Source organism: Carcharodon carcharias, chromosome 21, assembly GCF_017639515.1.
Source record: "Carcharodon carcharias isolate sCarCar2 chromosome 21, sCarCar2.pri, whole genome shotgun sequence".
NCBI lineage: Eukaryota > Metazoa > Chordata > Chondrichthyes > Lamniformes > Lamnidae > Carcharodon > Carcharodon carcharias.
In genome coordinates, this window is record NC_054487.1 from 27,028,621 (window position 1) to 27,042,132 (window position 13,512).

General features: G+C 44.1%; 1 protein-coding gene across 1 annotated transcript in view; it reads right to left on the minus strand.

Moving 5' to 3' along the window:
* Window positions 1-13,512, minus strand: part of cacna1c (calcium channel, voltage-dependent, L type, alpha 1C subunit) — a 1,373,114-nt gene that overhangs the window by 477,851 nt on the left and 881,751 nt on the right. The window contains exon 17 of the mRNA XM_041215565.1: window positions 11,771-11,891. Within this exon, the coding sequence (XP_041071499.1) occupies window positions 11,771-11,891 (121 nt within the window). The remainder of the gene's footprint in view (window positions 1-11,770; window positions 11,892-13,512) is intronic.

The following is a 13,512-nucleotide window of genomic DNA, read 5'->3' on the forward strand; positions in this document are numbered from 1 at the left end:
GGATAGCACTCCATTAGCCTTCTTAATTACTTGCCATACCTGCATACTAACTTTTTGTGACTCATGCACTAGAACATCTAGATCTCTGCACTTCAGAGTTCTGCAACCGTTCTCTGTTTAAGTAATACTCTGCTTTTTTATTCTTCCTGCCAAAATGAACAACTTTACATTTTCCTACATTATACTCCATTTGCCAAATTTTTGCCCACTCACTCAACCTATCTAAATCTGTCTGCAACCTCCTTATGTCCTCTTCACAACATACGTTCCCACCTATCTTTGTGACTGTGAGCATAGTCAGCCAGCAAATGTAGCGCAGGTGGTAGAGACATAGATGGTGATAATGATATAAGTGATGGACCAAATGATGAGCTTGAGACTGACAATTCTCAGATTGAAACTCTTGCAGTGAAACTGGCAAACACAGAGGTGTTTAAGGGCCTGTAGGAGGTGTTATATCATCTAGCCGAGCAACAGAAGACATAACTGGCCTACTGAAGGAATGTAAATAAGCCTGATATAATTGAAATGAGTCAAAGTAATTGCAGTTCCTATGATGTATTGGTAACAAAACCAGTTGGTTCTCAAAGATTTTGCATTGATTACTAGAAGGTTAATGTGGTAACTAAGACCTACTCCTATCCAATACTAATTCTCAAGGATTATATTGATAGAGTGGGGGACTCAGCCTTTCTCAGCAAGATTGATTTGCTTAGAGGATATAGGCAAGTCACCTTGACTGATGAGGCCAAATAAATTTCTACTTCTGTGATAAAAACAGAACATTATGGAAAAACTCAGCAGGTCTGGTAGCATCTGACGAGGAGTCATATGGATTTGAAAAGTTAATTCTGTTTCTTTCTCCACAGATGTTGCCAGACCTGCTGACCTTTTCCAGCATTTTCTGTTTTTATTTCATATTTCCAGCAGCCGTAGCATTTTTTTTAATCTGCTTTGGGACACCAGATGGTCTGTTCCAATGTAAAGTCATGTCATTTGGTATGAAGAATGCACCAATAGCATTTCAAAGATTAATCAATCAAGTGATTGCCAGGTAGAGTACTTGTGTATTGCATATTGATGATTGTTTTGATGCATGGTGACACTTGGAGTTATCATGTCAATCATTTGAGAGCTCTGTTTGATAGGCTGGGTGAAATTAACCTTGTCATAAACCTGACAAAGAGAAAGCTTTCCAAGGCCAAGGTCACTTCTTTTAGGACCTATAGTGGGTCACTGTCAAGTGTTGTCATGAAACGCCAAGCTTCAAGCAATAAAATGCTTTCCTGTACCCAAGACAAAGACGGAAGTGTTATGGTTTCTGAATATGTGAGAATTCTACAGGAAATTTGTCCCTAATTTCAGCACAATAGTTATCCCATTGACAATTTGTTGAAGAAAAACATGAAATACAAATGGGAAGAGACATACCAAATAGCATTTGAGAAGCTGAAGGCCATTCTAATAAATGAGCCAGTTCCTGCAGCCTGAATTTTAGTAAGTTATTCAAGGTGGCTATTGATGCAGGTGACATAGGGGTAGGAACAGTACTGCTCCAAGATGATGATGACGGTATGGAATGGCTAGCTAGCTACTTCTCGAGGGAGCTTAATAAGCATCCAAGAAAGCACTGGACCATTGAGAATGAAGATTTAAGTCTTGTACTGGCCCTTCAATAGTTTGAAGATTATGTAACCAATAGTCAGGGGGAAGTGCTAGTCTATACAGACCGCAGCCCATGTATGTTTCTAGAAAAGAAACAAAGGACCACAGGCCATTTCATTGCAGTTTGATGTTCCATTTACATCAAAAATTGTGCACATTGCATGAAAAGCAATTGAACTACTGATGCTCTGTCCAGAGTTTAAAGAAGGAGTGTAGGAGAGAAGAAAGGCTCTGAGCTGTGATAATTCTATGATGCTTGAATCCTGTTAATCTTAATTGTCAAATCCGCTTGGTTTTGTTATTGGTTAAGCCATTATGATTTTGTAACTACAATATGTATAATTCTCAAACTGGCAGCCTTCCATCTTATAATAATATAGCTTGTGCTGTGGTGGTCAAAACTGTGTTCAGCATCACCTGGTGTGGCTCAGGAGCCCCATTCTGGTATGGCAATCTCTGTCGCATTTATTGCAGAGAAAGACATCGGGGAGAGAAGGTGCACAATTATCTGGCCTCTGATTTCTCTGGGCCCCTTTCTTGGCCAACTGAGCTTTTTGTTTCTGCTTTTCCAATGCCCTTTCAAATAGTCAGCCTCTAGAGGCTATGGCATTCAGAGACTGTCTCCCAGTTGTCTGTGTCACTCTCAAGTCATCATCATTCAGTTTTATTCTTTTCACAGGATGTGAGTGCCTGCATTTACTGCCCAAATGTAATTTCTCTTGACAAGGTGGTGGAGAGCCATCTTCTTGAACCGCTGCAGTCCATATGGTGCAGGTACATCAACAGCTACATTTTGACCCAGAGACAATGAAAGAATGGCGATATAGTTCCAAGTCAAGATGGTGTGTGGCTTGGAGAGGAACTTGCATTTGCTGCTGTTGTCCTTCTAGGTGGTAGGTGTTGTGGGTTTGGAAGGTGCTATCAGAGGAACCTTGATGAGTTGCTGTGACGCATCTTGTAGATGATATACACTGCTGCCACTGTGCATTGGTGGTGGAGGGAGTAAAGTTTGAAGGTGGTGGATGCGGTGCCAATCAAGCAGGCTGCTTTGTCCTGGATGGTGTCGAGCCTCATGAGTATTGTTGGAGCTGCTGGCAATTGGACAGTATTCCATCTTACACCTGACTTGTGCCTTGTAGATGGTGGACAGGCTTTGGGAATTCAGGGAGTGAGTTATTCACTGCAGAATTCTCAGCTTCTGACCTGCTCTTGTAGCCATGGTATTTATATGGCAGGTTCAGCTCAATTTCTGGTCAATGGTAACCAAATGATGTTGATGGTGGGGGAATTGTGATGGCAATGCCATTGGATATCAAGGGGAGATGGTTAGATTCTCTTTTGTTGCCTGGCACTCTGTGGGTTTTGAATGTTCCTTGTCACTTATCAGCCCAAGTCTGAATGTTGTCCAGGTCTTGCTGCTTATGAACACGTGCTGCTTCAGTTTTTGAGGAGTTGTGAATGGTGCTGAGCATTGTGCAATCATCAGCGCACATCCTCAGCTCTGGCCTTAAGATGGAGGGAAAATCATTGATGAAGCAGCTGAAGATGGTTGTTCCCGTGGAATCCCTGCAGCAATGTCCTGGGACTAAAATGAATGCCTTCCAACAACCACAACTGTCTCCCTTTGTACTAGGTATGACTCCAAACAGTGGAGGGCTTTCCCATTGACTCCACTTTTACTAGGGAACGTTGATGCCACACTCGGTCAAATGCTGCCTTGATGCCAAATGTAGTCACTTTCATCTCACCTCTTTAGTTAAGTTCTTTTGTCCATGTTTGGACCAAGACTGCAATGGAGTCAGGAGCTGAGTGGCCCTGGCTGAACCCAAACTCAACGTCGGTGAGCAGATTAAGTACTGCTTGATATCACTGCCAACACCCCCTCCCATTGCTGATGATCGAGAGTAGACTAATGGTGTGGTAATTGGCTGCCTTAGATTTGTTCTTCTTTTTGTGGATAGGACATACCTGGACAATTTTTCACATTGCCAGGTAGATGCCAGTGTTGCAGCTGTATTGGGACAGCTTAGCTAGGGGTGCAGCTAGTTCTGGGTCACAAGTCTTCAGTAATCTTGCCAGAATGTTTTCACGACGCATAGCCTTTGCAGTATCCAGTGCCTTCAGCTGTTTCTTGATATCACATGGAGTGAAAATAGTTGCCAATGCTTCAGCCACGTCTTTTGCTCTGATGTGCTGGGCTCCCCCATCATTGAGCATGGGGATATTTATCGAGCCTTCTCCTCCAATTAGCTGTTTATTGTCTACCACCATTCATGAATGGAAGTGGAAAAGCTTAGATCTGATCCGTTGGCTGTGGGATTGCTTAGCTCTGTCTATTGCATGCTGCTTCTGCTGTTTGGCATGCAAATAGTCCTGTGTTGTAGTTTCACGAAGTTGGCGCCACATTTTTAGGTGTGCCTGGTGTTGCTCCTGGCATGCCCTCCTGTACTCTTGATTGAACCAAGGTTCAATACCTAGCTTACAGGTGTCCTGGTGGTGGAGGTGTCGATGCCCAAGGGATTGTGATCCAGTGGCCAGTTCACTGTACAGAACATCTTTGGGTATACAGCCATCATTAATTCGATGAACGAGACCAAACCAGCACTGACATTGTTGGCTTAGCAATGAGTGGCTGATGGAATTAGCACAGTCCAGGGCCTCTGAGTTGGTGACTTTATCTTGCCAAGAGATGTTGAGGATGTGTCTAAGACAGAAAAGGTAGGAAATGTTCAGACTTTTCTCCTGTCTAACATATGTTGTCCAGGTTTCACCACTGAAGAGGGGTGTGCTGAGAATGCAGGCTTGGTAAACTAGCAGTTTGGTGTTCACAGTTAGGTTGCTGTTGTTCCCCACACTCTTACTCAGCTTGGACATAACAGCTACAGCTTTTGTGATGCATGTGTTGATTTTAGCATCAAGTGACAGATTGCTCATGTTGTGTAGCCTAATTATATGAAGCTATCAACAACCTCCAGCATTGCAATGTAAATGTGGCAGAATGGCAACATCTTGGACCATGACATTTGTTTTCCTGATGCTGATGGTCAAATCAAACTCTTTACAGGCATGAGAGAGTCTGTCCATTTGCTGCTGGAAAAGTTCTTCAGTATGGAATGCAAGTACAGCATTGTCAGCACACAGCAATTCTCTGATGAAGACATGACACACTTTTGTCTTGGATCTGAGGCAGGCAAGACTGAACAGTTTTATTTCAGTTCTGATATATAAGTAGACACTTCAGTTGGTGACCTGAAGGCATATGACAGCAGCAAAAAGAAGAAAATGCTATCAAGATCAGTGCCAGAACGCAACCCTGTTTGACCCCACTGTGGATCTCAAAGGCTTTCGATGTTGCTCCATCATTGCTGACCTCATCCATCATATTGTCATGGAAAGCGGAGGACTTCCAGTTCTGAAAACAGACTTAGATTTGGAGTGGCTGTGTTGAGTCAAGATCTACAGTCTGACAAGAGCAACAGAAGGAAATACTTCTCGCATAATGCTCAGGATGGAGGGGCTTCAATAGTTGTTGCAATCGCTGTAGTCACCCTCATTTTTGTGCAGGATCACAATCTTTGCATCATGCAGATCATGGGGCACTGCCCCTCCCTCCAGTAGAGATAGAGAAGTTTGTGCAGATGCTGCAAGAATGCTGGTTGCTATGCTTGTTTAGTTCAGGTGGTATAGCAAGCACCTGGAGCTTTGCCCATGGCACATGAGTGAATAGCTTTGCTAAGCTCCTCCACTGTAGGTTTGATATCCAGCTCTGCCATGACAGGCAGGATCTCTATGGTGCATAGGGTTTCTTTGGTGACAGTGTTCACCCTAGAGTACAATGCAAGTTCCAACCATCACATCGGTGATGACTTCCCCACATTTGTTTTCAACAGAGCCATTTTCTTTGCTGATGGACCTGTTGCCTTTTTGATCCCTTCATACATGCCCTAGCATTCCCTGTATTGAAGGACATCTGGGTATTCTGGAAAAGTTGTACCTAGTAGTCCCTAGCCCACCACCTAGCAGTCTGTTGGACTTTACTTTGAGCAACCCTTAGTGCATTCAGAGTCTTCTCGCTCTGTAATTAATGAGAGTGGACCGCTTGGCTTCAAAAACATATTCCATCACAGTGATGTTAGCGTCGAACCAGTCAGCATTTTACTGTTCTTGCTTCTGATATATTGACAGTGCGGTACTGTAGATAGTATTTCAAATTATGTTCCATTTCACTTCTGCACTCTGTGTGGAAAAGCTGTAGGGTGCCTGTTCAATCGAGTTGATGAGCTGTTGATTTTTATCTGGATAGGAAGTGTGGCTAATGTTGATGAGGACGGCATTTCTGCTGAATAAAACTTCAACTGTTGGATCTCAAATCTGGTGCATAGCAGGGCATGATCTGTAGCAAATTCAGTGCTATGGCCGTTGCATGTGTTGAGAATGCTGTTCAGAGAGTCTGGTGATGATCAGGTCTAGCTGATCCCAGTGCCCTGGTCTTTGATGTCTCCAGGATACCTTGTGAGTTATCTATTCGTCATTTTGAGATACATCTTATATGTCAAATTTATCTCAGAACGATGCAGGAATGACATTAGTTCCAAATCTATGACCTTACATATCTCAGAATATCTAAGACCTTAAAATATCTCAGCAATTACAGGATTTGGACACATGGTGTCATCCAGAACCCAGGTCTTTTTCTCTAGGAGTTTCTCTGTTTAATTAGTTATCTAGCTCCACCCACAGTCTTAAACAGATAAAGTACAGTTCCAAAGGTCAGAGAAGTGACTAACATAATCAAACACAGATAAATCAAACCATTGAACACTAGAGTGGTGAGGTTTGTACTGAAATAAAGTGTTAGTTGCACAAAGTTTGTGGTAGCAGAAAAGCACAAATAGTCTCTGACCGTGCTTATTTATCTTGCCCAGGCCATGATGTCTGAGACAGGAGGGCTATGCCTCATAGTCCACACCCACTTTGTGTTGAAATCCCCTATTGGTGTTTTCTGACTTAGGTATTCTGCTGATAGCAGTGTCAAGCTCCTCATAGAACTGGTTTTCACCTCTGTAGTGTAGCACAGCATTGGAGCATAGATACTCATTACGTTAACTAGCTCTGCTTGAATTGAAAGATGGATGGAGAGCCATTATGAACCATTTGTGAGGGGTTCTATCATCAAGAGTAGCAAACTCCTTATAGTGAAGCTTACATCTTACTCACCCATTTCCTCTGAACTCTTCTCTTGCTAGATGAACATGTAATGTTGTTCATTTAGTAATATATTCTTGGCAAGCCTGGTGTCTTATAGGGAAGCAATGTCAATGTTCAGCCTATCAAGTTCCACATCAATCATGAGTGTCTTGCACAGGTTATCGACCAACTTCATTCCTCAATCCTGTGCACATGGTCCTCACATTTCAGTATGCCAATTGAAATGTTGGCACCTTTCTTTTTGTTTGTTTTGTTTGTTTGATTCTCTCCTCTTGTTCAGCAGAGAATCCAAGCTCCAAGCACTCATTGAAACAGGTGGACCATGGTGGTTCAGAAGCTTATTAGTCAAGGGCTGCGCAACTTGAGTTGGGTTGACCAGTGGGACACGACTGTCCCACCCACCACCATAGACAGTCCATAGCACCCGTCCTCTCGTCAACTGAGTTGGACTTATCAGTCATAACTGTTGACTCCTGTGTTGTGTGCTCTGCAGCGATACTGGATGCAAATTTATGGAGACCTTGGGCTGCCCAAACCTCAGGATCACCCTCTCAACCTCCCCAGTTGGGTCCAAAGAAATGCAAAGCATTACGTCTGACACTGGCTTGGTTGCAGAAGCTGCTGGAAAGATGACATATTTAGACATCTTTGGGCTCCACTCCAGATTTCTTTGTCAGAGTTTACTCCCTTCAACCTCAACTGATGTAATTGTGGAATATGACAAAAAAGTTACCTGTGCAGAAGGTAATCAGCTTTTTGATAAAACATTTATGTTAAGAACTTGTATTTCACTTGCCCACTAATCCCACAGTTCACTAGAGGTCACATATCTACTGATGGTAAAGTTTCCTAAGCACTACAATCGAATGTTGATGAAACTCTTAGCCCACTAGACAAAACAGAACTTGGAATTTTAAATGGAAAAGGAGATAGAAGGTACTCAAGCCCTGAATACAACACTTCTTTTGGCCAAACCTCAACACCCGCTGAAAATTTGATTACATTTGAGCCTCATCCCAAGAGAGATAATGAAAAATCCAAGCTTGAAAAGAAAACTGTATAAGAGTAATGTGGGTCATAGAAAGAGTGCAGAATGTGTGATCCTGTTTCTCTTGCCTTATCAGGAAAACAATGTAAAAAAAAAACAAAATTCAATTTTTTCCCATGGGGTGGAGATTTGTCATACCCAGTAAAGGCATGTTATTTTATGAACTTTCAGTGAATACTTTAAAAAATTGGACACAAACAAGTAGTTAAGATGGCTGCTGCAAATCATGTGATTTTTGGCATTTGTATTACAGGCAGTATCAAGTCTCCAGCGAATAACTAATTAAATATGAGGGTACCTCACAGCCATTTGTGCAATTTACACACTTCATTGCTTATGAATAACTAATTAAATAGGTGAGGGTACCTCACAGCCATTTGTGCAATTTACACACTTCATTGCTTATGAATAGACCAACAAAGACTCTGGAGTTTTCATGTTTCATACTGGACAAAAGGGAAGATTGAAACTCAATGGCCATTATCAACTTCCCATTGTATCCATCCAAACTAGAATGGGTGGGCCTCAGAAGTGTTAACTCAGTGGTCATGTGATCTAAGCTGCTTTCAGGGACTGCACCCTTACTATCCCGGGACCCAGTAGATCCATCAAGACCATCAGTCGTCAGCCAGTCTGAGAACCAGACTCTGAAATTAGCTGTACATCATCAAGCCGCTAAAGTACTTAACCTGTTTTAGTTTCAAGGTTCACCTGAGAACCAAGCTCCAAGATATCTGGCTACAAGAAACTTTGCAACCTGCTGTGAACCCACACTTTATAAGACTCGTACTTCAACTTTAAATTGCCAAATCCATTCAAGAAATCAGAAGTCTGCCACTTGGGAGACCGGAAATCATAAACTACAGACTGAATTAACGGTAATTTGTAAAAATGCACTAACTTTATCTTTATTCAATCTTTGTGTATGTTTGTGTTTTCGTGCATGTGTGAGACTGAGTGCACAACGTGTTAGTTTGAGTTAAGTATATGAGAATAAATGACCTTCTTGGGTTTTTTAACTCACAAAAGCTTGCTGCTAAATTACTTAATTGGAATACACATTCCAAGGGTAAGAAAAGGCACAGTTCCTTCACATAAAACATACTGATTATGGGCAGTATGAAAACAAATATATTCTATCTGTGACACAGTGCACATGATTGTCACTGATGGTTTAGATAAAGTTTATTCTGGTGGATCCACAGACCCAAGACTAACAGGAGCAGAGCTGAGAATGTTCAGGAGAAGTAGACCATTTTGTTGAAGATTGTATCCACGGAACTTGGGCTGAGTGTGAGCTGCTGTTGGATGAGAACTGGTGGCTAAATCCTTGAAGAAAAGGAGTTGGAATTTTACCTGAGGAGTATCAGAGTCTTGAAGGAATTTGTGGCTGAAATTGGTGCAATATATACTGAGGGGGCTGCCTGATAAATTGTGAGATCTGTCTTTGTTGCATCTGCTATTTAATGTGTAATTTATATTTAATACTGGCTGTGAATTGCCTGTTAATGCATGTTTAATTTATGTTGATTTTGGTTGTTAAAGTAAAATTTATAGAATGTGAAATCTTGTCCAGTGGTCTACCATTGGGGTTAGTTTGGTAAATTCAGTTATTTTGGTTTGGTCATCTCCACAGTATCCTAACAATATGACTTTGATTGTAGCAGCTCTGTGCCTCTATCTCAGGCTCAAGTGGAGTGCTGAGTAGCCATCTCTTCAAGGGTATCCCTTGTCCATAGAATCCAACTATCTAGTTTTGAGAGTGGAATGATGAGCTGTGGCAGTCTAGATTGATGGACGATCTAGGAGTCATGTCAGCTGCCAGGAAAGTGAGCACAAACCTGCAGGTAGTTCTTATCATGGTCACAAACCAGTTGAACATTGAGGGAGTGCAAACCCTTCCTGTTCATGAATCTCACTGGCTAGTCAGTCTGAGTCTTGATGGCCGCATGGGTGCAATCGATGACACTCTGCCCCTAGGAGAATCCAATGACAGAGGCAAACCCACTGCCCTTTGTGCCTGTGAGTTTCTAATTGCCTGGAATTGAATGTGCTTTCCAGCTGTTGCAAACAGGCCATCAGTAACCTGTGAGATGCAGTGCTTGTCAGCCATTTGCTAGACAACACCAAAGTCCACAGCTGATGCTTAGAAGGAGACAAAGGCTAAGAAATCGAAGGCCACATTGACTCTGACAGCTACTGGTAGGGAATGGCGAGCAGTGCTGTGAGGTATGAAGTCTTCTGCGACAAGGGCACAAGCCTTTGTGACCATTTGCCTGTAGAATCATAGTCTGTTACGGTACCGGTTCTCCGAAATGTCCAGGTAGCTCTGAATTCAGCTGTAGAACTAACTGAGGTTATGGCCTCCATTGCCTTCCTGCCCTTCTTCCCTCCCCTCTGCCTTCCTGATGCATGGGGCTGTGTCCTACCTGCAGACAATGTTGATCCTTATGGCCATTGGATTCAAAATCTGTGAGTCATGCTCCCATTGTTAGCTTCTGCCTTCCTTATGCTCAGGAATTATGCCTGGAAACCTTACTTCTCCTTATGCCTCTGCAGTGCCAGGAGTGATGACCTCCCTGCCTTGCCTGAGTGCGTGCAGAACACTCTCCTCACAACTTGCGCACATTAAATGGCAGCTACCTACAAATGGCTGAGACACCCTCTAAGCTGTCCTTCCTTGTATCCACCACCTAGTTTATTTGGAAAGCCAAGACTGGCTCCTCACTGTACTGTCACCTCCCTTGCACCTGATCTGCCCGTGACCCAGTGTGCAGCTCGTGCAATTCCGCCAAAATCTCAACACGTTCCTCAACAATTTCTCAATGAGCTCTTCAACAACCTTAATTGGACTGATTAGTGAATTGGGATGGTTCTCAGGGCTGGCCTTCCCCCCCACACCCCGCCCCCAACCCTGATGAAACCCACCAGTAACGGGAACGACAACGGGAAGCTGGCACACTGGTTGAAGCCACTATTTTCATCCCCTTCCTGCCTCTGTTCCTGCCACCTGCAGGACTTAAAAATCCAGCCTCTTCTCTTTTCTCAATGATTCTCTCAGAGACTAATACTCAATTTTATATCAAATGTATTATCAACTTCAAGGAAATAGTACATATAGAAATTTACTTGCAATTCATTAATAAATACCCTCAATATAGCACAATGAAGGAATTGCAACCCTATGAGAATTTGGTGGGGCTTACCTGCCCCCAAGTCCCTCCAGAGCCGAAATTTCTGTCAAGTGCAATCTGGACAAAAATCTAGTGTAAATTACTGTTAATGCAAATAATCAAAAGATTTTCACTCAACTGACTGTGCTCTTTTGCACAGATCTGAATTTAGTAGGACAGAAAAGTGTACATGGTGATCTGGTTCCACTCCCTTTACAGAGATGTTAACACAAACATTTTTAAAAATGGAAGGTGATTAAATGAAATTGAGATTTGAATAACATCACCTTAAATTATAGGCCTATAACCTCTGAACTCTGGGGTGCTGTACTCGGGAAGTAGCCCAAAGATGCGCTGGGGGATTCCCTGGTGGCACTTAATTTAAATTTCAAGTCTGAATATTCTTAAAAGAACTATCCCTCAAATTGTTATGCATGCAAGTTGAATGTAATGTTTGTAGATCATAAATGTTGCCTAAATGAAGGAGAAAAATATGTAATGAATCATCAGATCACTCTTGGTCACATTCTGGTTGTTAAGTTCAAATGTGGCATAGGTAGGTGCGAGGAAGATGCCTTGTCAACCAAGGAATAAAATATAATGCAGGAAAGAACCATATTAAAAAGTTGAATATGGTTGCCTTCAACAATCAAATATGTAAGGTCCTTAAACAAACCTTTGTGGCAGGAGGCATGTCTCCATCTGCAGTGATTGTCTTTAATTCAATTTTTTCTGCTTTCTTTTCCTCATCTATTGGTTGCTTCTCATTATCTGTTGATTTTTCCGGGCTAGAGTTCCTAAAAACATAAGCAGTTTTTTCTGAGAAAACTTGCAGAAAAGTTAACAAGGAGTATAAACAGAACTTGTACGCTTAACTGCTGAGATCCCCAGCATTGGATTGGGGTGGTACTCCAAAGATGTATTGAGGAATCCCCTTCCAAAGTTCCCAGGGTTTGCATGGCTCAAACTTTCTCTTGGCAAGTGCCCTACACTGGTAACCATCTGAAAATGTGATTTAAATCACAAACTTCGATGGTTCTGACTGTGTTCTACCAATAGCTACCCAGAAAAAACTAGAAGACTTAAAACCTCTTCTACCTACTGGGTAACTATGTAAAGGCCCAGGCCGACCCCTTCGCTTGACTCCCCCCCCACATCTGGGAACCCCATGGTTCTCCCCCCAACCCCAGTTCCCCCAGGGGACATCCCAGCCACTCGACCATCCCACCCACAGAACTCCCACACTCCCACGTCTCCCCATGGGACCCCCCCCAACCCCACCTAAACATCCCACCCCCATGGTATTCCCCACACTCCACGACCCCACCCCATGGATCCCCCCAGCTCCATGAGACCACTGCCCACACCAAGGGTCTGACTCCCACCCCCTTACTGGCCCAAGGCTCATCCCCCATCCTTGGTAGATCTGGCCAGACCTGACCTGACACCCCTGGACATGACCCGACCTAACTTTAGCACCCCCTCAACCCGAAACCCCTGACCCGGCCTGGCTCAATCAACCCCTGGCAGGGCCGACCCAAACCCACCATCCCACAAGCCTGACCTGACCCGACCCGACCCCCACCGCTCCCACAACCCCCCCCCCACCCGCCCCCCGCGAGGCCTGATCCCTTTCTCAAGACCCGGCACCCCCGAGGTTCAGCCCTCCCATCCCACCCAAGGCCTGAGCTTCTACCCACCCCCAAGGCCCGACACCCCCATGACCCCTGAAGCCTGACCTCTCCCTGCCCCCCCAAGGCCAGACATCCCCAGTCACCCTACTCTCCCTGAGGTCCGAACCCCCTACCCCCTATCCCCCCAAGGCCTGGGCATCCTCCCCCAACCGAGTTCTTAACCCCCTCAAGGCCCAGCCTTCCCAACCCCAACCTCTACTGAGGCTGGATCCCCCACCATCCCCCCATGAGGCCTGAACCTCCACCCCCCCGAGGCCCAACAGCCCCTTACCCTGAGATCCAACCCCCCCTGAGGATCGACCCCCCCAACACTGATCTCCCTTGAGCTCTGCTTCACCCCAACCGCACCCCCACCCCTCCCAAATCCTATCCACTTACCTTAGACACTTACCTTATCCATGGCCTGCCAAGGACCTTTAAATTTCAGGGGAACTTTAACTTACCTAGTTTATGGCAGCTGGTAGGTAAAAAAGGGGTCATGTCCTCCTTCACTTCGATGGAGCTCAGGTCTAGGCACTGCCTGGATCTTGCCCAGCCTGAGTCAGAAGGTTGATCGAGACAGGATCGGAAGAAAAATCACGCAAGTAATTGGCACAGAGTCGCAATCTGACCCCGTTGCCACTCCGAGGAAAAATCCTTCGCTGTGTATGTGTGTGCAGCAAGTTTTCCACATACATGGTGAAGGACTCCTTCACCTTTGCAAAGACCATACAGGATTTGCATA